The sequence below is a fragment of the Ixodes scapularis genome, unplaced genomic scaffold (genome assembly GCF_016920785.2).
Source record: "Ixodes scapularis isolate PalLabHiFi unplaced genomic scaffold, ASM1692078v2 PGA_scaffold2__306_contigs__length_199485367, whole genome shotgun sequence".
Classification (NCBI taxonomy): Eukaryota; Metazoa; Arthropoda; class Arachnida; order Ixodida; family Ixodidae; genus Ixodes; species Ixodes scapularis.
Genome location: NW_024609857.1, coordinates 166,881,133 through 166,907,236, shown reverse-complemented (window position 1 = coordinate 166,907,236; position 26,104 = coordinate 166,881,133). Strand labels below are relative to the sequence as shown.

General features: G+C 44.6%; 1 protein-coding gene across 1 annotated transcript in view; it reads left to right on the top strand.

Moving 5' to 3' along the window:
• LOC8043220 (solute carrier family 41 member 1) overlaps positions 1–26,104 on the top strand; it is a 150,658-nt gene that overhangs the window by 17,303 nt on the left and 107,251 nt on the right. Inside the window, exons 2-3 of the mRNA XM_040210258.3 lie at positions 5,023–5,185; positions 21,240–21,471. Coding sequence (XP_040066192.1) covers positions 5,037–5,185; positions 21,240–21,471 — 381 coding nt within the window. The 5' untranslated portion in view covers positions 5,023–5,036. The remainder of the gene's footprint in view (positions 1–5,022; positions 5,186–21,239; positions 21,472–26,104) is intronic.

Here is a 26,104-nt window from a genome sequence, read left to right as displayed (position 1 = left end):
ATAATGTCAACTTTAAGGTGCTTATACCGGCAACACAATGTAGCTGTCAAGTGCCAATTTTTACGTTTCGGAATTAGAGGAATGGAATGGAACGATTAAGCCATTCCAGGAGTGGGAATGGGCCCAGTGTCCCCATTCCCCGGAGTTCAAAGGAATTGAATCATCGCAAACTCTAATTCCCCGGAATGGAATTGGAATGGAATGGGGGTGCCCATTCCGCAACACTGGTGTGAGCTGCACTACGTTATTTATTTCCCCTGTCTTGTTTTTAGTTCGTACCTACGCCGCGAAAGCAAATGAAGAAATGTAAAACAAGCAGCTGAAAAAAAAAAAAAGGGACGCTTTCTTCTTTTTTCATTAGTTCGTCTATTGCTTCCGCTTTGTTTGTCGTGAACTCAACACCGGTGGCGACCACCAGCTATTCATTTGCTGCTTTTCATTTTTCTTTCTTTTTTTTCTATAAGCGCCGCAACGATCGTCGTCGTTGAAATAGTTTTTTGCTAGCTTCTTTGTTTTATTCGCCGTTGTTCGCTTCTCTTTCCCGTTTCTTTTTATTTTCGTCGGGAATGGCGACACCATTTTTTCTGCAAAGTTCGGTAAGTGTTTGCACGGTCATTTTTATCCTTACTTTTTGTTTTGTTTTTATGCTCGAGCAGCTCGTGCGCTTGCTCTGGTAATATTAACATGTCGTTTTTGCATGTTTTAACGATTACGACGTAGTTCCAGTAGCTAAACGCCTTTTTTCCGCTTCCCAGACGCGTTTCAAACGCCTGTGATCCCCTGAGAGGCGTTTGAGACCGCTAAATAAACTGCTCTATCTTTGTTTATGCGCGCGTTGTTATTCGATTGTCGTTGCAGTTGCGATCAGTGGATTCCGCTTTGCAAGCAAACTGACCGTAATAAATTGTTTCTGTTGTTAGGGTGACAAAACGGGGCTCGCAAAGCTCGAGGACGTCGCGTAGCCTGCGCTTTTCCATTGCGTCGACTGCTTCCGTAGACTCCGAGTCCGCTAGAGGCGCCACTGTCACGTTCGCCGCCGCTCCTATGTGTTTTCGGAGGAGTTTCCAGTATTGGCGAAGCTATATCGTATTTGTTATTATTCTAATTGATTCTTTTAGTACGAATCAAATTAAGTTTTTTTCTGCTTTTTAGTTGTGCCCCATATGAGAGGGCAATAAACTAGGTGAAAATAACTACAGCATTGCACATATTTTTTAAAAAAGATTTAACAAGGCTGTATTCATATTTATTCACGAAGCCGTTTATTTTGTTCATTTCGGGAGGAACGTGAATAACATGAATGTCCTATGTGAGGTGTTAAAAAAAAATAATGCCCAAAGATTTTATTTCTTTTACAACTTCTATTTTCTAGTTATAAAGATAACGATCTCTTTGTACACAAATTAATTTATTTCTTGGTCTAAAAAATGGCTTTAGCTTTCTTATGGTTTATTTTCAGACAGTTTTTATACATATATTGCTTTGAATGAAATAATGAGTTGTTTGCCTCTGAAACCATATTAGTCAGATCGGTACCAGTAATAAGAAGAGTCATATCGTCGGCATTGGCTATTAATCTTGCTGATGTGACTATATTAAAAAAAGTTATTATTGTAAAGTATTAACAGAAAAAGGCCTAGCATGCTCCCCTGGGGCACACCTGTAGCAATAGCTTCAAGCGGAAAAAAAGTAGAATGTATGGAAACACATTGAGACCGGTACTCCAAGAAAGACTGGATTAGTAATGCTCAACTTCGTCTAATACCATAACAATAGCGTTTAATGTTTAGTACTTTATGGTTTATATGGTGAAACGCTTTAGTGGGGTAAATAAATATTCATAGAACGAGTTTTTTTTTAATTATTTTCAAGTGCATGAGCAATTCGTTCCTTTTGCGGTAATAGTAAAGTTTCTGTTGTTTAGTGAAACCAGCTGAACTTGCAGTATTTATAGATATAGGATAAAAGACACCCGATCGCTTGACTGCCAACTATGAATTAAACCTCCCTTCCTTCTACTGGTTTTTAACTTGCTAGTGCTATTGTCAAGTATTTTTCTTCAATTTCGTTCATTTTGGTCTTTGTCCCTCTTTTCCTTATCCACATAAACATTGGCTCCCCGCAGGAACTTCTTTTCAATTTGCTGTAGGGCAGGCACGTAGCCAGGATTTTGTTTCGGGGGGGGGGGGGGGGGGGGAGGGAGGGGAGGGGAGGGGAGGGGAGGGGAGGGGAGGGGTTAAACTCTCCGATGAAGAGCTCCGTGACCGTAGCCGTCTGGAAAATCAGCGTAGCGCTAAGCATTTGTGATGCTCGAACGTTTCACGTATGCAACTCCGAGAAAGGGAGGAAAAGGAGGACACGAGAAGGGAAGTCAGAGTGACGAGCTCTGATTGGAACGATTAGTGGGTAGACCTAAAGCTAGCTGCCTCTGTCTACACTGCACTCGTCGAATGCGCTCGATGCGAGAGCCAAGCGCTGGACGCCAGCGTTTCGCGTTCTAGCGCGTTCGACGAGTGCAGTTGAGACAATGGCGGCTAGCTTGAGGTCTCAACCCGCTAATCCCTCCAATCAGAGCTCGGCGCTCTGACGTCTTCGCGCTTCCTCGTCTCGTCCTCTCTCTCACTTTCTCGGCGCGTTACCCCAGCAATTTGCTGTACGTTTTTGGCGAGAACAACATTTAAACGAAAATGAAAGCAAAAGGGAGGCAATGGACAAAGTTTACGAAGTGTATGTTACGGAAGCTTAGTTCATAAAAAAAAAAAAAAAAGACACGAATGTACAATCAGAATGGCGCATTTCATGAGCCTTTATTTCTATTAAACGTGGTTCGACCTCAATCGGGCAAAATATTACGGCGCTCGTGGCAGGACAGGCCTTTTTTTCTTCTCAAATTCCAGCTTCACAGACACCCGCAGAGGAGCGGAGTTGCTGCACACTGCGCTGCGCGAGACCTAGACATCACCGTCCGAAATTAAATGGGACAAAATTGGTTCATTTAGTTACTTAATAAAGTGAAGGCTCTGAAAAAGTATTTAAAGTGAAACTCTTGGGACGTAATAAAGTTGGAAAATTTGCGCTTGTCTTCATTTTTGCGACATAGCCGCGACATGAAACTTTTACTCAAGAAATCGCGATGGGCGCTACGCGGCGAGAAATGTCATTCTTGTAGACGGCTTGTAGACCAAAGAGCTCGTGTGAGATCTATTCCTGCGCTTGGGTCGCACTGCTGACGTCATCTTCGGTACGGACACGTGGGTCGCCGGGCCGGCGCAGGGCGGCGGGGCGCTCGTTACCGGCTGAAATCGCCTTGGATGCAGGTTACAAAGCTGGGGTTTCTCGCACCGTGGCGGCCAGTACATGTTTTTTAATCAGCGTCATTGCTAGACTGTAAAGAGGTCACGCGTAAATTCTCCTATAGCCGGTGACAGGTCAAGAACCGAAGTGAAAGCTCCTCCCACCCCTTTCCACTTCAGCGGAGCGAACGGCGGAGAGGAGGTCGCCTCCTCTCCAGCGTTCGCACTACTAAAGTGGAAAGAAGTGGGAGGAGCTTGCAGTTTGATCTTGACCTGTCACCGGCTATAGTGCATCATGCCCTCAGGAACGAAATAAAGGAGATATTTAAATCGTCGAGTTAAATAGCTATCTAATTAACCAATTTTATCTTCTTTCTAAGTTATCTCGTGGCCGCCCACTGTGTCATAGGACGGAGTTAACCTTACCGCAAGTTTGCTTAAAAAAATTGTTTCACTAGAAAGGGTGACTGGGTAATCTTATCTTACAGTTCTAATAAGCCGAATAATTGAGTCTCAAGCTATTTACAAAGTGTATGTTACAAAAGCTTAGCTCATAAAAAAAAAAAAAAAAAAAAAGACACGAATGTAGAATCAGGATGGCGCATTTCATGAGCCTTTATTTCTATTAAACTTGGTTCGACCTCAGTCGGGTAAAATATTACGGCGCTTGTGGCAGGACAGGCCTTTTTTTCTTCTCAAATTCTGACTTAGACACCAGCGGAGGTGCTGCACACTGCGCTGCACGAGACCTAGACATCACCGTCCGAAATTCGACAAACAATTAAATTTCTCCGTGACTACCACTCTCCTCGCTAAATGTACGCTTCCCGCTAATGTTGGCGAAGAAATGGGGACCTTGCGACGCCACTCTAACAAAAACTGGGGCGTTACTTGGTCCTGTTACGCCACGTTCGGTCACAATCTCGCGTGACGTCAAAATTTGTGCGCTCAATTTAACGGGAAAACTCTTCGCGTGACGTCCGTGCGACGTGAAAGTAATGTTTTTGCAAAAGTTAGCGAGAAATATTGTCTGCTAAATTTTGTTGACCAGCAGCATGGAGGTGGGAAGCTTCTGGAGGCGACATGAGGCTACCAAAGCTGAAGGTCGCAAACACTTCCGGTTTGGAGGGACACTCCCCCACCGGTGACCAAAACCAAAAGACGCCATTGGATAGGAAAAAACAGCTGATTTGGCGCCAACAGCTGGTTTGGGCACCCTTCACTCAAACAGGAAGTAGAGGTCGCTGGGAGTTACCGAACTCTACTTACGGCTTGAGTGAGCCGGTGTGTCGCTTCCTTTTCTTCCTTCCTCCATGACAAGCGCCCCACACCGCGCACCGCACACCAAAGATGCGACGGGATTCGCTGCTAAACGTTGCCAATGAAAGACTTCGAAGGAAAGGTGTGTCGATTGTTGTAGTCTCGCTAGAGGGATAGTGGCGTCTCTTTCAGGCTATTTGAAATAGAAAGAATAGATAAATCTACGAGGCTACGAATCTGCTCCTGGTTTATTTTCTCTCTAATTCAAACCTTGAGAAATGCAAGAGCTCTTAAAAAGCTCGCCGCCTTCCGCGGTGCTTCGCGCTCGGAACTCGCCAGATGCCGAAGCTGGGCAACGCTGCCGTTCGCAACCTGTCAAAACGCCATCGTCCGTATCAGTGAGAGAGCATCGCCAACATGTCTCGCCTCTCCGGCTCGATTATTTACGCTGTACTCCTTTGTAACGCAGCCCCGGGCTGAAGCATGCCGCCGCAGAATGAAAGCTTGGAGCCTGCCAAGACCGGGAGCAGCATCGTTGACTCCGTCGAGAGCAGCGACGACTTGGTCCAGACAGCCGCGGCAGCAATGCTGGACCTGAGCGCGGCAGAGCCTGGCCTGGCCACGATACACGGGTATGCACTGCTCCGAAAATTGCGCGCACCGAATTACGGGCCTTCTCAAAAGCCTCGCCAAAGCTGCCACACGGGTGTCGGGACTCTCGATTGGGCCTCATACGTGATACCCATTAAACTGAGCGAACACGAAGAGAACAAAAATGACACACATATATGTCGATGCCTGGTGACTCGTCGAATTCACTTCCTCGTATCGTTCGCGCTATTTACGGGATATCCGGTGTAGGTGTGTGGGCTGCATGACGGCTTCTCGCGTACACATGGAGAGTGAAGCTAACAAAAGTAGAAAGGAAAAAAAACGGGTACTTCCCTACTGCGGGTCGACAGTATTTCGTGATAAATAAATAAATGAATAAAAGAGACACTGGAAGAAGATCGGCTAATCTAATTAAGTTTTTTTTTTTTTTTTTACCGGAACATGCAGCGCTTTTATACGACAGATGCTCACTTTTCATTGGTTATTATACTATTTCCTGATGAACCTTTTGTGAAAAATACAATTGTAAAATTTTGCTACCTCTCACATAATAAATCATTAAACATTTTATCGATAAACCAGACGAACTTAAATTTTGTCCTAGACACTTAAATTTGCACATTACGTATAACAAGTTTAGAATTAACCAACATGGCGTGTCACCATCGCTTCTGCCATAATCAGGCAGAGTTTGATTTTCGCGTGGCATTGTTTACTTATGAGGGGCGACAAAATATTTTAATTTTCTTGGCAGAATCCTGTCTATCAAACAATCAATAAAGCTTCCGGAATACAGTTAAATAAAAATGAATTAGGCTTCGCGAACCTTTCGTTAAAAAAAACGTTGGATTTGTGAAACCCTTGACAAATTGTGATAAAGATCTCGGTAAAATACCCCTCGTATTTCTCTTAGCTTGTGACAACAGGAATACGGAAGTGTAGAAAAGCGAGATGAAAGAACTGCTTATCGATACATGAACTAAACTACGGAAAAGCTTAAGATTCCAGATAGACCTGCAGTTATTTAAAGTGCACAACCTTAGTCTAGATAAAATTAAATGATATTCAAAATAACAACCATTTTGAATTAACCTCAGACTGGGGTAGAGAAGGAACATCAAAACGTAGAGGAGACAGCAAATGGACAAGACGACGCCTCACATTCAGCGAACTGGTTTATTTAGCCTCCTCCCGTATCTTTGCGTGGTGTGATGCATGGGGCAGGAAACTAAACACAAAAAACTGTAATCATGTGCGTTTCACGCGTAATTGCAGGGCTGTCCTCTTTACATATAACATCAGCGGAAATTTTCTAGCAACTGTACAAAACGTAAAGTACCTTGGTGTGTACCCTTTGGAAAACCTTACCCGGAGAAAACACGTAGGCTACGTAACTGCAAAAGCAACTCGCATGCTTAACTTTGTAAAGAGAAATTTTAAAGATATCCACGAAACACTACGTATATTAGATCTATCTTAGAGTACGCCAGTGCCTCCTAGGACCCTAGATAGGCATATCTCGTTATTAAACAGTACAATGTTCAAAACAAGGCAGCCAGGTTTTTAACCAGCAACTACAATTTTAAATCAAGTGCTAGCGATTTGAAAAAAAAAAATTAGATTTCATCCCATTAGCCCACAGAAGGCATTCCATGCGGTTCAAATTCTGTCATAGCAGCTTTGATAACTACCTTGGTTTAAATAAAAACAACTCTATGCGCCTGCCACTTCACATCAGAAAAGAGAGGCCACTAAAAAAAAGTGAGAGTATCAGTGCATGACGGAAGTGTTAAAAAACTCTTTCTTTACTTCAACAAGAGGCGACTGAAACTCGCTACCCAATAATAATAATAATAATAAAAATAATAATAATGCCAATGAACATAGCGTCTACATTCCTGTTTTTCAATAAAATTTTAAATAGTGACATTTCAGACTGTTTTAATGTCTTGTTGCTCGTGCCTCTCTTCAAAAACAATGTAAGTTTTGTAATTTTGTTTTGCGTGTTCATGTCATGTGCCTTTTGTTTTTGTACCTTTGCTCGTCTGTAGTGCCCCCCCGGTCTATTGCTTTCATAGGCGCAACGAGGTACCTTAAATAAATGAATGTAGTATAATTGCGTGGGAAATTTCACTGTCTGCTATGTTACTATGCAGCCAAGCATCTGTTCCAAAACCTGTATGAGGCTTCTATATAATATTTGAAAACAGCATATCTGTCGTACATTATACGTACGAATTATTTTTTTTATACGGTCACGATTGGACGATTGATGAAGCGACGAATGACTAAAAGGAGCTAAACGTTTATCGGGGCGAACTTGTGCCCAAAACAAAATAGAAAAAGGCGAGCGTGGCAGACATCAATGGCGAGCGTAACAGTAGTATAGAGCGTAGGGGCGAGACTCACTGGTACGGCGCGGTGCAGTTTTTTTTAGTCTTACCTGGGAGCTTAAAATGTTTTTCACCATGCATTCTGAACATGAACAACTTATACGGTTCTTCAACCTTCTCGAATCTTCTACTTACATCACGAAAGATAATGACGACACGCAGTGCCGGGAATCGAATCCGAGCCACAAGCGTGTCAGCCAAGTGCGCTGCCGGCTTGGCTACGGAAGTGCGCGGCATTAGTTCCCCCTTCAAAGAACGCATCGCTCCGTTGCAGCACAAAACAAAACAAGGCAAATGTACAAGAACGGTGAACTGGAGAGTCAACGGGAGCACAAAAAGTCCATATCCCTATCGAGTGTAAAATGGCTTGAGTCGAACGACTTGAACCACCTCGAGCCGCGGTCGGCGTCGTGATGACGCGGGTCTTCCGAACGGTACCACCTCGTAATTGAGCTCTCCCAGGCGGCCAAGTACCTTGTAGAGACCAATGTAGCGAGTTAGGAGCTTCTCGCTGAGGCTCCGTCGTTGTATCGATATCCACACTCACGCTCGGTTCTTAGGCTGGAAGTGGACGTCGCGACGTCGAGGGTTGTACCGGTGTGCATCGACGCGTTTTTGGTGTTGTAACCGGTGAGGTGTCGGACTTTCTCGGCCCGTTGAGCGACGATCTGAGAGTCCCCGCTGTCGTCATCATCAGGTTTGTGGCGGAGCATTGTCTTCAACATCGTCGTGACTTTGCGACCATGAACCAGTTGAAATGGTGTGACCCCAGTAGTCTTTTGGACCGCTTTATTGAGGGCGGAAGTCACATGCGGTAAAACGTTATTCCACGTTTTGTGCTCTACCTCGACGTACATCGAGATCACGTCGGCTATGGTCTTGTTTAGCCGCTCCGCCAGCCCGTTGGTCTGCGGGTGGTACGCAGTGGTTCGACGGTGGCTTATGTTGGTGAGTCGGAGAATTTCTTGCGTCCGTTGCGCCAAGAACGATGACCCTCGATCGGGGATCAGCGCTTCGGGAGCACCGTGCCGGAGGAAGATGGATTCCACGAAGCAAATCCATTCCGAACTGCTGGAAGGGCGCAGTCAGGGGAGCAATCTGTTGCAAGAGTCCTTTTGGCTTCGTCGGTGGTTTCTTGCGTTATTGGCACTCGTGACACGATCGGACGTATAGATGGACGGTCTTCGGGAGCTTGGGCCAACAGTACTTTTCGCGAATCCTTGCAAAGCGTTCTGCTGTATCCCAGGTGTCCAGCCGTCAGGCCCTTATGAGAGGCTTGGAAAAATTCCGCTCGAACACGTGTGTTATTTTGGATTCATCCGAAGTAGGTAATCTTAGAAAAACCGTTTTTGCAAGAAAACAACTACTACTTCAATTTTTTTTATCAAACCTGAGCACCGGCGCTATCGGGGAGGCTTCTTCGATACTCAGTAAAACCTGAGCACCGGTGCTATCGGCAAATTTGAAGCGTGCACGAAGACAAATATAAATAGCTCATTGTGAAACAGCAGATTTACCTTTGCACATACACTGCAGTTCCTATCACTTTCTCACTCTGGAAGGATAGTTAAAAGTTTTATATTTTCGAATATTATCATTGCAGCACAATGTTGTAATTGTATGAAATATAAAAGAAAACGTAATCACGCTAACAGAGCTGAATAACGCGTCGCATGGTGCATGGTCATGAACACCAGCATGTAGTAAGTTCCAATTAACTAAAAAGTAAAACAGAACAAAATGTACAAGTGCTAGCAAAAAAGAGGGCACACAGAAAACATTAAAAAGAAAACTTACTCAGCGACGATGAACTTGACAAGTGGAAATACAAAGGCACCAAACTACACGTGCCAGTTAGAAAAGAAAAACAAAATAGATATCATGAAAAAGAGACACGTTACAATTAAACAAACGTGTCATGGTTTGTTTTTTGTGCGATTGGGCTTGTCCACTCATTCCAGTCGACTGGACTGCAGAAGCCGGGAAAGTTTATAGGCAACCTGCAATGCTGTTTGGTCTGGCGCCATCTACCGACTGAAGCAAGAAATATTGGGTACCCCTGGGAGTGGCGGCTGCATTGTTCAAACGTGAGCTATTACTCTGGTGGCGCCGCTGAGCCTAGTGTCTAAAGTAAGAGATACTGGGTACCCCAGGAAGCCGTGATCGCGTAACGTGTCAGTAGAGCGGAAGCTACGGCCCTGGCGGGCCAATCGGAACGTGACTGCGTATCACCGGAGCGCGCCTCAACTCCGAAGAAGTATTAGGCTTTTCGCTGCGTCATGCTCCAATATGTGTGCGTTGCGCTCGTATACGTCGCGCATTTCGAAGCCCTCGGCACGCAATGTGGGGCTTATCGTTCGCCGTTTGCCAAGTTACAACGAGATAGGGTGTAACCGTGCGCTCTCACCCTGCTGGCGCCGCCTGGCCGTTGCCGACAGCATATACAAGTAAGTTTTTGCGATTTGGATATGAGCTTTGTTGGGATGATTATGACGAGGAAAGATGCGGGGGGTGGGATGACGTTATTATCGCGAAATTCAGTTGAAAAGTGAATGTGCTTCTGAAACTCCGATAACCTATTAAGATACTCTCTCTGCTGAAGTGTTTGTAAGCCAATTGATGTTTTAAGTTGTGTGAAGCTTGCAGGTGTGACTTGCGTTAGAATGAATCGGCTTGCACTCTTTTGAAGAAATTCTAGCTTGTCATTTAAATACGTTTGATGCGGGTTCCAAAATATAGATGCATACTCCAACTATTGCCCAATCAGAGCAGTGCATGCTAGTGGTTTCGATTATGTTGTTGCCATGTACAAATGTCTTCTCATGAATCCTGAAGATTAATTTGATTTTTTAAGAACGTAGTCTATATGATTATTCCATGAAAGTTTAGGACTTAGATGAACGCCCAGATATTTAAAGGACGTTACTTCATCTAAATTCGAGTCTAGGGGGTGTAGTCGTCATGTAGAATGGAAGAATTTTTTGTAAATGTCATCGTTGTCAATATTTTATATTTATTTGCATTTGCCATGTTTCACACCATAGCGTTATGGTAATCGAGTCTTTTTGAAGGGCAATGCAATCTCATTGATCTGATATATGGCGGTATACCACAGAGCCGCCTGCAAACAGTTCAATAGACCCTTTTCGGAATTGAGTGCCATCTGGTGACTAAAATGGCAGTTTAACTTTTACCGTACTAATGGCGGCAATGAACCTGTGGTCTGCAGTATTTTATGGGGCACCGTCACTTTCGCAAGTCGACAGTAAACGAGAATGCGCGCTTCACTGTACAGTTCTTTTCCAATCTCTTTCACTGTCGATGGCGACAAAGATTCAACCAGTCAAAACGAAGCGCCAGCCCACATAGACACCTTGATAAAATTCTATATATCAAGGGGCTTTGAAGCTGAGTGTGTGCTACTAACAGATGGACTGGGACCGAGTTAGAAATGAACGCTTACTCAGCTCTTGCATCCAATTCCTGATTCACGTCGCGCTAACGCCAAGAATGTATAGGCCTCGAATCGTCTGCTTAGGAGCATCTTCAACTTCTTCCTTCATCAGTAAACAGAAGGCCGCCATTAGTATAGCACATATGCCATTTTTTTCAGATGATGATAATGATCAAAGCTGCCAGACTGAATTCCGGAAAGGGTCTATTTTGTGATGAAAGATTGTTAGGGAGGCCATTTATATAAACTAAAAACAAAGTGGCACAAGAACAGATACCTGTGGCACTCCAGATTTGACACTTACTTGGGGTGAAGTTATGCCATTTGCTATACGGTTTGCTTTCGGTTTTTGAGGTATTCTCAAACTCACCTTTGCGTTAATTTTAAGATATTGCAATTTTTTAATGAGACGAATGTGTGGTGCACGGTCAAAGGTTTTCGCAAAATCTACGAAAACAGCGTCGGTTTGCGAGAATGCATGAATGTTGGTGTGCAGATGTATCAGATCAAATAGCTTAGTTTCGCATGAGAGACCACGTTGAAATACATACTGGTTAGAAAAAAGTATATTGTTAGTAGCAAGGTGGTTCATCACTAATAAATGCATTATATGTTCCAGATGTTTACATGAAACACATGTTAGGGATATGGGTCTATAGTTTGTTGAACAGTTTCGGTTTCCGGATTTGAAAATTGGGACTACATTTGCTAATTTCCAGTCGGTTGGCACAGAAGCGGCGTGAAGTGAAAAAGCTGGCAAGCACAACGCCTGACACATGTTTAGTCAGTTTTAGTAGCTTGAGCATACCCCATGTGGCCCTTAGCTTGATTTTGTGGGTGTCGATCAATAGCAGTAATGATACCATCAATGTTTATACTAAATTTATCCATGTCAACACTTGATTCTGTGCAAGATAACTCGGGTAGAGGAAGTTCATCTCTGAACACTTCACCGAAAAAGGCGTTAAGTTTTGAGACTGATTCAAAGGTGGAGAGTGTCACGTCTCTTTCCTGGAGCAGAGGAAATTATTATTTTTTTCTTTGGGGTTTACTACACGCCAGAACCTTTTAGGGTCTGTTCTTAGTATGCTCGGCAAGCCATGGTTAAAAAAAGATATTTTGCCTTTCGTATCTCTGTTCTTGCTTAGACGTGCGCACTCTTCGTACGGGTGTATCTCGAAACAACCCATTCCGATTTGAACCTTTCTCTTTTGAACCCATTCGCAAAACGCCCTTTGCGTTTTAACCTTTCGCATTTCAACCCTTTCTCATTTATACCCGTCTCATTTGAACCCATTCTGATTCAAACCCTCCCCTTTGCACCCATTCGCAAAACGCCCTTCGCGTTTTAACCTTTCGCGTTTCGACCCTTTTTCCCATTTGAACCCGTTCTCATCTAAGCACCACATTTAAACAACGTGCAAAAAATAAAGAGCAGTGAGGTACAGAAAGAAAAAAGAACAGCTGAGGATAAAGATTGAAGATGAAGCGAAGGTATTACATAGGATGCTGCAAACTGGCACCATATCGTGCATAGCCCATGAAACAATTTTCCTTATGCCTGCGTGCCGCCCCGAGTCTGGTGACGTAGCTACGTGGTCACATGGTGACGTGGTGACGTGGTTTTAAAAGTGCTAGCGCTGTTTCGGTACTCAATTTCTCCCCTGGCGCTGTTGATGTTAATTTGTCGTCTTGTGGAGCGGATGGATCATTGTGCTCGTCATGTGTTATTGCTTGTAAGTACCGCAGAAAGATTCCGATATGCTGATGCCGATGAAAGCCCGGATCGACATTTTTAAATATTCTTTTTTTCCGAGGACCATAGCTGAGTGGAACAACCTCCCGCAAGATGCTTTTGCATGTGACACCATTGAAGGTTTTGAAGCCGGCCTGAGAGGCCTCGCCCAACAACACATATAATGTATTTTTCTTTCATTTTCTTTTCTGTGTTCTTTAGTTCGCTTATATTTATATACGTTTAAATGCATCTGTGTCTGAATCATTCATGTGCTTATCATTCGTGGAAGTGTGCTTTAAATTTCTTTTTATTTTAATAATAACCCACTCCTGTAACGGCCAATAGGCCAACAGTATGAATAAATAAAATAATAAATAAATTTACAACCGGTGTCGGAGTGGTCCTACACATCTACGATCATTCTATATTTGCCAATATGCCGTGGATTGGCATGACCTCTAGATGCCATTCTGCAAGATGCATTTCAAGTAAGGCTGAGAAATTGATCGATTAACCTATCGACTAATGCTTTAATCGCTATTAATTTTTTAACCGGTTAATCGGTAAAGTTTTGAAGAACGTAAAAAGGTAAAAGCTCAGCGCTATCACCACGCCGACGTGGACGAGTACACCTGTAGAAAAGGCAAGCTTTAGGCTAAATTTTAGCCTAAAGTAAGCTGTAGGGGCGAGATTAGTAACTACAGATAATTGCAGTAAGTTACAAGCGTCCCGTCCATTTCAACTCCCTTCGGGTGTCTGTTTAGCGTAGCAGGAGCTATTGTGAGCAATCAAGAGGGGTCGCTCTTGCCAGAGAATATCAACGAACCTCTTTTCCTCATGCAGCCGAAGTAATAACCTATGAGCGTGAGTGTCTCCGAACTGTTCTGAACTACCTATGGAGGCTGATTCAAAATCCAAATGGTATATTCCGCCGTTTTTCACAAATCCAACAAAAACAAACACAGAAATATTGTTTTTAATATGTTGTATGAAAATGAACAAGACCGATTAATTAATCGATTAAAGGGTGGCGCTTAATCGGGTTAAACGTTTTAATTGACGCCCAGCCCTAATTTCAAGGCGCAATAAAGCTTCAGGTGCCTGGACTTCATAAGGTCATTGGTTCATTTATTTCGGTTTCCCGTGAGTGTATGCTGAAATTATTGTTTTTCCCTCGCCTGATCACGTACACGGTTAAAATAAGAAAAGTCGTTTGGAGAATGGTCAAACCAGAAAGTAATTTTTTAGTAAGCTTGATATGATGAAAAGGTTAAAATGAGAAAAAGTATCTTTGAGAATGGTCAAAACCAGAAAGTATATTTTGAGAAAGTTTGAAAGGAGAAAGGTTAATATGAGAAAAGTAGTTTTGAGAATGGTTAAAACCCGAAAGTATGTTTGGAGAACGGTTTAAGTGAGAAAGGGAGAAAAGCGAAAGTTGTTTTGCTCTGGGTTGAAACGAGAAGGCGAAAACGAGAAGGTAGAAATGCGAACGGGTTCAAATGTGAACCACCCCTTTGTACAATTGCCAGCCATGCTTCGTACTAAAAAAATTTGGCCTTTCTGAACGGCCGTTTCTTTTTCGAGATCACCCGTTTTATACTTGGCAAAAACCAGGGACAGTTCTCACTTGGGGTAATAACCAACTTCGGGATAAAGTTTTTACGTAGTACTATTAGCTCTTTTTTTTTTTATAAATTGCCAATTTTCTTCAACTGCGCATGCATGGCACTTGCTTTCGTATTGCGCTAGAAAAGTTGACAGTCATTGATGGCACTGCGCGTTGCCTTAGAATATTCGTAAATGACCTTTAAAAAATTTACTCTCGTAGTTCTCGCAACATTATAGCTGAAGTAAACAAGTCTATGGTCGCTAATTTCATCAATAATACCCACATTCATGTTTTCGGGATGGGAAGCACAAACGAGCTTCAGTAGGGCGTCACCTCGCATAGGCTGATTGTCGAGTCGTTTAATTGAAATATGATTTAACTTATTAATAAAGCTTGAAGACCCTTCTTTCCGTGGACAGGTGTACACACATCAAAGTTAACCGAATCAATTCCTGGGTGATTAGTCACCAGCCAAAATAATTCCTGAACGTGGATACTTTGATTGAATATTTTTGATAATATTGGTTCATTCATTTACAAATTCACAGGTTTAATCAGGCGGGCGATAGGAAATACGGACTATAACATTTCGAAAAGAAACACCAGAAATAGAGACCCAAAGGGTTTCAAGAGGCGAATCAACGGGCAGCACCGTGCAGGTTATGTCCCTGAGGACCACGATGATGACACCAACGCCCAGTTTGGTCGCTCGGTCTCTGCAAATTATGTTGAAATTTGTGTTTTGTAGTAATCCAGACTTTGGAGTATTGTCGGAAAGCCATGTGTTGGGTCCAATAATTACCATGGGTAGACAAGAAACGATTGTGCCCGCCAACTCATCCTGCTTTGATAGAAGGCTTCTGAAATTTTTTAAAAGAGAAGAAGGTGGGCGGCCTTGCCTACTGGGGGCGACGGTGTATAGGGGGAACAGCGCACCCGCAAAAGTTATTCAAGTCCACGCACACAAAAGAAAGTCATACTTACGCACCATTGATAAGCAACCCACTCGCCCGAACCTCCGTTTTAGCAAAAGGGCAACGGGTTTTGGGGGCTTGGGATGGCTGTTGCGTCACTGCGGACGCTCATGTGCCGCGTCAGTTGCCCTCGGCTCTCTCGAAGTAGTATACAATCAGTTCGGCATCGTACATATGCATCAGGGTGTTCACAAAAATGCATCATAAACCAAGTTCACATTATCGTTCGTAGTTCACACCAACTTTTCGAAATCCCATAGCTTCTTACGAATTTGCCTTACTCTTGGCGACTGTTCCTCCTCAAGAGGTGGCGGCGACAGAAACTCAACCGCAAACCCAAGATCAAAATTGCCCAGCTGACAGAAGAAGCGCTCCAATACGCCACGCAGCTGGCCCAATCCAACTGGCACCACATGAACAACAAACTACAGGGGACGCTCGATACGGCGAGGACATGGTTGCTCATACGCCATCTGCTCGATCCGACCAAGAGCAAGAACCACACCATTTAGACACTCCCCAAGGTAGAGCGCAACTTCAAGGGCACAAACGAAGAAATCCTGCAGAAGTTAATCAGCAGATACATTGGGGAAGCACCCAGCGCCGAATACCCAAACTACGACGGCCTACCTCACCCAAGAAACTGGACCGACCTTTCAATGAGGTTGAGGTTGTACGGACAGCACAAGACCTAACCCGGAACACCTCGCCGGGTAGGGACAAAATTAAGAACCGCCTCTTCAGAAACCTCGACGCAAATTCATACTCCACCCTAACCCAACACTTCAACGACGTGTGGGCGTCAGGCAAACTTCCTGCAGAATGGAAACACGGAGAGGTCGTGCTTGTCCCCAAACACGGTAAACCCCCGGACCTGGACATCCCCAGGCCAATCTCCCTGACTTCGTGTCTAGGCAAGCTCTTCGAACATGTCGTGTTAAACCGTTTGCAACCACACATCGAAGACACGAAAGTCTTTTCACTCACCATGTTCGGTTTTCGAGCCCACCTGTCCGCGCAAAACGTCTTCATCCAACTCAAGGAACACATCCTCGACAACATCTCGCGCACCACCACGCAAGCGGTCGTGGTCCTGGACGTCAAAAGAGCGTTCGACAACGTGAGCCACTTGTTGATCCTTCAGAACTTGGCCTCTACCAACTGTGGACAGGGAACCTACCAATACGTCAGAGACTTCCTCTCGGACCGCACAGCCGCCATCGGCGTTAAATCCATCCGCACGGACGTCCTTGAGATCCCGGGAAAGGGCACCGCACAAGGCTCCGTGCTCTCACCGACTCTCTTTAATCTTGCGACGTACAAGCTCCCGGCACAGCTAGAATGTATTCCACACATCAAACATCGCCTGTACGCGGATTACCTGACCATATGGACGACCTCGGGCTCGGACGGGGACAAGCAGGCCTCGCTACAGGAAGCCATCGACTCAGTACAACAATACCTCAAGGCAGGCAACCTCGAGTGTGTCCCCGAAAAATCTCAACTGCTCCTCGTACGCTCACGCAAGCGGGAACGAAAATCCAATCCTGAAACGTCGACGGCGGACATACTTCACTTCGAGAACGGAAAACCCGTCCCCGTGGTGGAGCGCACCCGCATGCTGGGTCTTCACCTCCAGTACGACGGAGCGGCGACCAACACTATGTACCTTCTCCAACAATCTACGACCCAGATCATGCGTATGATGGGAAGGATCACAAATTGTAGGCATGGTCTTGAGGAAGCAGACCTGATCCGCATGACCCAAGCCCTTATCGTCAGCCGAATCACATACGCCGCACCATACCTGAACCTGATTGGGAGGGACGAGGAGAGACTGGACGTCATCATCCGTGAGGCGTTCAAGATCGCTCTCGGACTCCCTCTTGACGCATCCACCGATAAGTTACTCAACGCGGGACCATACAACACATACCGCGAATTGGCCGAAGCTCAACTTCGAAACCAAGCAGAGAGACTCGCGACCACATCCACAGGTCTGCACGTGCTACACTCTCTCGGATACACAGTACCGGAATTCATGAGGGAGACCGTACAGCTGCCCGTAGAAATCCGCGAGCTAATACAGACAACCCCAATTCCACGTGACATGAACCCCACGCTCCACGCGGGACGGCGTGCGGTCAGGGCGAAAGCACTTCAACGGATTTACGGCATACATAGAGAGGACGTCAGATACACAGATGCAGTAATGTACCCCGACTGGTCGATGGCAGCCGTCAGCGTCATTGGACAAGACAAGAAGACCCTCATCACAGCAGCGGTGTGTACAAAAACCCCAACAGTCGCCGAAGAGATGGCCATAGCCCTAGCAATAGTTGCGAACGGCCTCCAGCACATCACCATTCTTATCGACTCCCAAACGGCCATTCGACGTTTCAGAGCTGGTCGCATCTCATCCCAAGCTTTTCACGCTCTCTAAACGAAAGGCCCCGCCCTCCCCAAGGTAGCTCTGGTCTGTACCCCAGGTCACGAATCCGTCGAAGGAAATCGGCATGCACATGCCGTCGCCCGAGCTTGCACTATCCGGGCACCCGACGCGGTCACGGACCAATCCACCGAAGATTCCTCGCCTCTCGCAATCCCTTTCCCTGAAGTCCTGGCGTTTCAACGCAACCAACGTTTCAAATATTCACCACCTCATCACTCACTAACCCGCGAGCAGGCCACGACCTGGCGTCAGTTACAGATGACAGCATTCAAACATTTGGCACTCCTGCATAAATTTTACCCCAACAAATATCCTGACACTTGCCCACACTGCGGCAAGTACCCATCCCTCTATCATGTCACTTGGGCATGTCTCCCCAACCCCTCGCTCCCCCATTCCTCTTCCCCTTCCTACGAGACCTGGGAAGCTGCGCTGCTCAGCCCCTCCCCTGATGACCAGCAAATGCTGGTACAAAGGGCGAAGGCTGCGGCAGAGAGCACTGGAGCTCTGGATTAAGGACCCCACCTAGACCAAAAGTCTCTTGCAATCAATAAAAGTTTACTCCTCCTTGGTTCTGACTCGAGGACTGTCAGTTGACTTTAGCCTCGATGCCCCATAAAATATTTATTGCTTGATTTCGAAGTTTATAAACTTAGCAATAATTGGCCTGTGAATGCCGTATCTCCTTTGACGAATGCGGTGTCTAGTTTTATGTCACCGGCGTTTATGTTTAAACAGTCCGAAAATAAACTGCGTGCCTTACGCTCTCTCTAGAACCAGGACTTATTTACCTCTTCAGGAATTCATTTGATAAGCAGGTTACTTCTTCTCCTTTGGCTTTCGCGCCAGCACCATACAATCCATCAATTTTTGGCTGCTTTGAAGACAATTGCTGGATTTGGTTCAATTTCTCTAACCACCTCGTTTGTGCGCCTCATTTCCATTTGTACTGCCACGATTTCGCCTACCGCGCCTTCTAGTTTAGACACCCTGGTTTTTAAGTATCCGATCCCCGACGTGAGTTGGTTTAGTTTGTCCGTAGTCTCTTACTGATGCCTAGCTTTTTGAGAGGTGACAGCATTCAGTTTTTAAAGTATTTGATCAAGCTTGGTATTATTGGACCCGGGGTTGGCCTCGATGTCGCCGGAACATATCAGCAGTTGTGCAATGCAGAACGTTACTATTAGATTGTGTGCACTGGGGAGCACCTTGTGCAGAAATGAGGCAATACTTGCAAAACTCAAAGGCTCATCCTTCTTTCTCCCTGCACTAATCGAACAAAATGTACCCACACGCGCTCTGTAAGTACAGAGGTTGTCGCCCATTGTTTACACGGTACAAAAAAGACAGTACTCAGAACAGGATTTCCGGTCGACAAATGACTATATATTACAGCAATGGAGTGGGTGAGTCGGAGACACAACTCAGCTATGACGAAACGACGTGCAAAGTCAGCGTGTTAGACGTTCGACCGCAAATCGCACTTGACTCGATGTAGCCGGACGTTTTTGTAAGATCGATGTTGTTGTGGTGCTGGTTGCCCGATGAGTTCGATAGCGAAGCAGCTCGTTGCAGCCCGCCTTGCTGATAGCAATCCAGAGAGGCGATGACCCTATGTGCGGGTGACTATGACGAAGAAACGTTCAAAGTTTGCGTGTCAGACGCTCGACGAAAAAGAGGAAACAATAGTTGTTGGGTAGCAGTCAATAAGGATAACTTTTGCAGCGCGATTCTGAATGCACTTAAGAGGACTAATGGGATAAACTCGATGTAGGCTCCCAGTTGATGTTGCGTATTTAAATTCTGTCTATCATATGTTTCATATGCCAATTTTCGTAGGTGAGAGGGTGCTGCTTTTAGATTTTGTTTGATATACCGCGTACGAAATACGATATACCACGTACGAAGTTATTTTGTACCACGTACAAAATAACTTCGTGTTTTGGAGATTATTTATTAACTTCCAAAACACGAAGTTTCTTTGATGTTAATGTTGCTGTAAAAGTGGAAAGAAATCCCTAAATACCTGGCAAACTGTTGTTGCAATTGCATCGAAATATAGCATTTGTGCTAATCACATTGCAAACTTCGAATTTCCTCTCAACTCAGCGTGTGGCAAAACCCAAATGCAGAAATTTTGCTATTAACTCTCCATGTAACTGGCGATTTTTACGCATCTAGTATTGACCATCTTCAAGTTGTACGGCTGTATACCTTCATTTGGGCATAAGTACAGGACCTTGAAACAGTTTTATCTCTATTTAAAACTGCTTATTAAAAAAAAAAAAAAAGCGAAAACGCACCTTTGCATAATTTGCAAAAATATGCCATTTAACATAAGCGTTGATTGGAGATAGAAAGAAATATTTGTGTTCTAAGGTGCAAGACGATGCAAAACCTTGATTAGTGTGCGTGCAGAAAAAGAAGGCTAACGAGTAATTTATGTAATTAGATAAAATTACCACTCTTGGGTCATTCGTTCCGTTACTAAATTACCAACGCCATAAAAGCTATGTATTATAATAATAATAATAGGTTTTCCAACAAGAGGTACAGTGTTGGTGGGGGCTTTGGAAAAAAGCTGTGTGTACAGCTTGACTAGTCCTAAGCCCCCCTAAAGCAGCAGCTGCAAGCAGCGTGCACGAAAAAAAAAAGAAATACACTGAGAACACTAAACAAAAAAGAGATTGAACAGTTGGCAATGAGATATATGAAACTAAAGAAAATAAGCAGGCACTACAGCATAACGTCACTTGCCCATCGTTCAAGGCACTATAACAAAAAATACAATATTTAAGAGTAGACAAAAAATAGCACTGCCCCACATCGTTCAAGGAAAAACCAGAAAAATAGTCTACGTTAATTAATTGTACAATACACAAAACACAAGCACATTCCCCTTTACAAAAAAAAAAATACTCAGAAAATACACACAATATCATACTCATTGCAGCGAAGAGGAATGGAATTACAGAAATTTCATTAGCACCACTTGTGAATGACGCTAATCCGGAACTTCCGAAAGCGACTCTCGGGTCACTCCCATTGACGTGAGTACAGTCAAACCCGATATTGAAATGTTACTCTGTTCGGGATGTTTTGCGCCGTTATTGGCGAGGTTGCGCAACGGACCCCCTTCCGTGTTTTGTGCCTGCTAATTCTGGCGTAGAATATGTATCCGACAAATTAAACGGAGAATCGCAGTTTTAAGTGACGTCAATCACGCGATGTCTTAATTTTCCCTCTAAATCTATTGAATAACGTTTTGCGCAAAATTTAGATGGAATTTAGGGCCACGTAACGTCCACGTGACGTCGCAGTGTCACGTGATGTAGTCGCATCAACACCGCATTTAGCGGGACGTCGGCTAACTCTAAAGGCAGTAGTGTTGTGCATCAGAGTTCTCTGGAGAAACGGAAGCGAGGAAGCGGGCATTTTCTTCCCCTCTGGCCAGCGTCCGACGGGGCCTCCCGAAGGACCCCGAGGACCTCCGATCGTCCAGGGCGGCCATATCGGAAAAGCTCGTCCTCCTGGAGAAGGCACCGGAGGCCCTGGACGAGTTCTCGTGCCTGCTAGGCACTCCGCACCAAGAGTCCTGCTACGTGTTCTTGGCTCAGGTGTTCCCGTCCTTCATGCTTGCCGGAGCCGGCATGGTGGTGGCGGGACTGCTCTTGGACATCGTACAGGTGGGCTTCCCTTCTTCGCCTTTGAATGGAGGTCTCCTCACAACGAGGGTCATTTTGGTCCTAACTGTTCGATCGGGGTCGCATGTGCCGCCTTACCGATACAAGACACGAAGAGGACGGGGTGTCTTCGCCCTCCGCCCCGCTATTCTCCTCGTCATTCGGGAATGCGCATTGGCGTGTGCAACTGTATGTATGGACACTGTATGCCCATAGAATATGTGCCGCAACAACGTACATGGGCATTTGTTCTGACGACTTGGAGTGCTCACACGGATCGCTAAACACCTGCAACTTGTAGCGGCTGTCTTTTATCGTCTAAGTGCTCTGCGTTTTAGGGTAAGCACAAGGATGCTCCAGTATGATAAATCTGAACGGGGCACGTGCCAATATCAAGCATAATAAGTGTCATAATGTAAAGGGTGTCACAAAATATTGCAGGGTTTTTTTCACCGCAAAAAATAAACTAGGCATTGCTAACGCTCATTCTCCACCTAAAGCTAGTGCTAGAGGTCACAGTCAGATGCCAAAGTTTCAGCCCGATCCGATACCTTATTCAAAAGCTATAAGTGGTTATCTGAAAATTTCAATAAGAAAATGGAGCCCATTTTGCCCGTTTTCGGTTTCTGGTTCCATAGAGCCCCATGTATCCGAAAACTCCGTCGGCCGCCATTTTCCCATTGAAATTTTCAGAAAATCACTTGTAACTTTTGAATAAGGTATCGGATCGGGCTGAAACTTTGGCCTCTGGTTGTGACCTCTAGCGCTACCTTTTGGGCGTAGAATGAGCGTTCGGCGATGCCTAGTTTATTTTTGCGGTAAAACAAACCCTGTTCATTTTCTTTTTGTGCCACACTGTACTTCATAAAATGGTTCATAATATTGCATATGGTACAAAATACGATAATCAGCGAAGGAACAAATAAAATCGTAAGACATTTCTTTTTCTGTCGAAAGTTTTTACAAGTATTTCATTTCAGCCATACATTATTACAATAACGCATGAAAATATAATTCTAAAGATATAAAAAAATCCGCAGACATAAATAAATCGTGTTGAATTAACCTGAGACTGGGGTTGGAATAGGAACATCCAAACGCAAAAGGGACAATGAGCTTTGCCTGTCTTTCTGCACGTACACGAATTGTGTGTTCCTTGTACGTTTTGATGTTTCTTTTCTACCCCAGCCTCAGGTTAATTCATCATGGTTAATATTCACCAGCTTGCCTGCACCCTTACAATATTTTCTCTCTCATAAAAAAAATATTTTCGACGCCGAAATGTTTTGCAAATTATGAGAAACCAGTTTGGGAATACTATGTACCATACTGTTTTAGTAGGTTGCCGGAAGGTCTCTCGGAAATGAATCATTATGGAGCATCAAGCTTGACTTAGGAACAATGAGCGTAGGCGGGTGGTTTTTTTTCTTTTCTTCTTTAATATTAGGATGCTCAATTATTTTGTTAATTTGTTTTTGGCAAGAGGACCACATCATGATCCTGCCTGATGTCGGGCCCCGCCCAGAAGCACTCCTGTGCTTGTGCGGACCCTTTAAATATTTTGCTTAAGTCTTCCTCGAATTACTTCTCATTATTCTTGTTATGAAAAACGACGTATGTCTGACACTACATTGCAAACTTTCTTCATGTTTTGAGTCGCTCCCTCTCCTAAATCTAGCCTGTCTGCAGTAAGACCTTGGTATCTTTGAAATTGATCAATCGAGATCCAATCTTTTCAGTTGGGTAGTCGGTCTTTTATGGTGCACCAACATTCGAAAATAACTCCCCACAAAGTTGATAGATATTGAATTTTAAAGCGGTTTATTTACCACAGTGTGTTAGCATGTCCAGCGCCTAGACTTCGAACGCAAACGAGAAACAGAGGGCGATAACGACGATTATTATGTCGATGGGTAAATAAAATTACGACAAGTATTACAGGCGCGTTTTGCTTTCAATTACGGTCACGAGAAATGAGCGTCCAAGCATAAATACTGAAACCCATTGACGCGGTAAACTTGTGACAAGAAACTACTAAGACCCAGCTCATTGAAGAGATGCAGACTAAAGAGCTTGGCCTGAACGGCTGCAGCTGTTTGTAGCCTGCCGGCAGTCTCCACACTGGGAACATAAATACCTCCGCAAGGATGTTTTGAAGCCCGTGTAACTTATGCGCTTGCAGCCCAATAGAAGGTAATTTTACCCACTCGATCACTCGCGTCAAGGATGTTGCAATCTGCCTTACACCCATACACCTCTGTGCGATCCCGTTTAAGGGTGTTGTAAACAGCATAAAGGTTTTGTTCCCTGAGTTTGAATATTTACCCAAATGGGACAGGATGCATAAACCGCTTTTAATTTTTATATATTTTTTATATTTTATGCCGCAGCGCTTGCTGTGAGCGATCCTACCGCCTGCAATCTGCCACGGGCTGGAGGAAAAATCTAAAATATTGTTCCTGAAATGAATTTATACAGAGGTATCGCGGTACGTACTAGAAATACATTAATACTCCTTGTAAACAGGAATACATATTTAGTAAACTGAGCAGTTAGGTCAGTAAGAAAGTATTCAGACTGGATATCGTGTCTGGATCCTCTGGATTCGTCTGGATTTGCTCTGGTTCTACCAGAGAATAGATTTAGCAGGGACAAAAATACAGATACGGAAATACATTTTTTCCCCATACTTATTTGTGATTTTGTATGCGCCTTCAACTGCTTGAGTGCTCCCACTAGCGCATACTAACAACAAAGAAACGCGATGTTCATCACACCACATATACAACATATTTTATAATTACTTAAAAAACAAACAAAAAACATGCACTCACTGCATGTAATAGGGCCTAAAATTCGGCGTTGTAAATAAATTATCCGCAATACATTACGCGTTTTGAGGAGAGAAACTGGGTGTTCAGTGGGTTAAGGATCAGGGTTGGAGGGCGTTGTTTTATTCTATAGTCTTTCTGAAGCGGAATCACATGAACCTCTTTCATTCAGGGTAATCTCGGGACATCACCATGCTCTAGTACGATGCGAGCGCCTTTTTAAATAGTGATCTTAAAACGTCATGGTAGAATTAACTGGTTATTTGCTGGTTTGACGTGCCAGGTGTGCACTTTTAAAATGGAAAAGGGGTCACGTACAACAAAAAGCACTAAGTTAAAGAAAAAAACCTTGGTTGGCACGATGACCAATCCTCAGCGTGCTCTTTAGTGCACCATCAGCCCCTCTAAGGCAAAAAAAAAAAAAAAATAGAAGAAAAAACTTTCAGCTTTTCTACTCTGGTAAAGAAGGAAGACCAGCGAAGCTGTATTATGTTGGGAATGAAGTAATGGCCGGCCGCAAGTCGGCAAGCCAGAATGAAAAAGCTGGAAAGGTTGCCGCCACCTATGAGCGACGACGGCAACCAGACAACCGGCAACCCGGTAGTCTGGTTGCCGCCTTCGCTCATAGATGGCGGTAGCTGACCGGAGTGTTGTGTCGACATTTAATTGCTGGGGGTTGTTGAGGAACCAAGGAATACGAAGGCAATTACGCTACACAAATCGGTCGATGCGACGTTTTTCTTAACTAATCGTTCTTCAGACTAAAAAAAAAAAAAAAAAAGCACGCGCTTCCACCGCTTTTTTTTTTTTTTTTCATCTCCTGGTTGCAACATCCTCCCGAGCCTGAAGGTGACTGAGACGAATTTCAAGCAAATAAAGGTTCTGCGCGGGTCTCTTTATGAGCGTACCGTTTCGCTGTTTCACGAGGCAGGCACGAACAATTCCGTCAGTTCCGGGGTAGGTCTCCACGATTCTCCCTAGTTCCCAGAGCAGCTCGGATGCTCGGTTATTGTCCACTATGACCACGTCGTCCACTTTCAAGGAGCAAGTATTGGTGACGGCATATCGATGAGCTGACCGCAACTCCAACAGGTACTCAGACCTCCAGTGTTTCCAAAAATGTTCCATGATTATTTTTCGATACTGGAATTTGCGAGCTGTTTCCTTCTATGTCACGCATCCTGGGCGGTCGTTAGACAAGATTGTTTCTGGTAGAACTGTCAAACTTTGTCCTATTAAGAAATGTGCTGGCGTGATGACCGATGGCTCTCCTACTCCCGAGTAGAGATATGTCAGTGGTCTTGAGTTTACCATTGCTTCCACCTCTGCAAGGACAGTCGTCAGTGCTTCGAAGCACAGGCTGCTTCTGCCCAACACTTTCTTAAGTGCTGTCTTGACAGATCAGACGAGCCTCTCCAATTACCCGCCCCACCATGGAGCGGCCTCCACAATGAACTTCCAGTTAATTCTGTGTTCTGCAAAGTATGATTTGAATACTTCTTGCTCCCGTGCACCCAATGCCTTCTGGATGTCTTTTGATGCTCCCTTGAAGGCTAGTGCAATATCAGAATATATGTCCAGTGGTATGCCTCTTCTTGCTATAAAACGCCGGAATGCAAGCAAGAAAGCTTCCGCAGTGAGGCCCGTTGAGAGCTCCAGGTGAACTGCTTGAGTGGAGGCGCATGTGAAAAGTACGATATACGATGTGCTGCAGCTACCGTCGTCTCTTTTTGCGTACAGCGCCCCCGCGAGGTCGACCCCGGTTACCTCAAACGGCTTTTCCTTCTTGATATGATCTGTCGGTA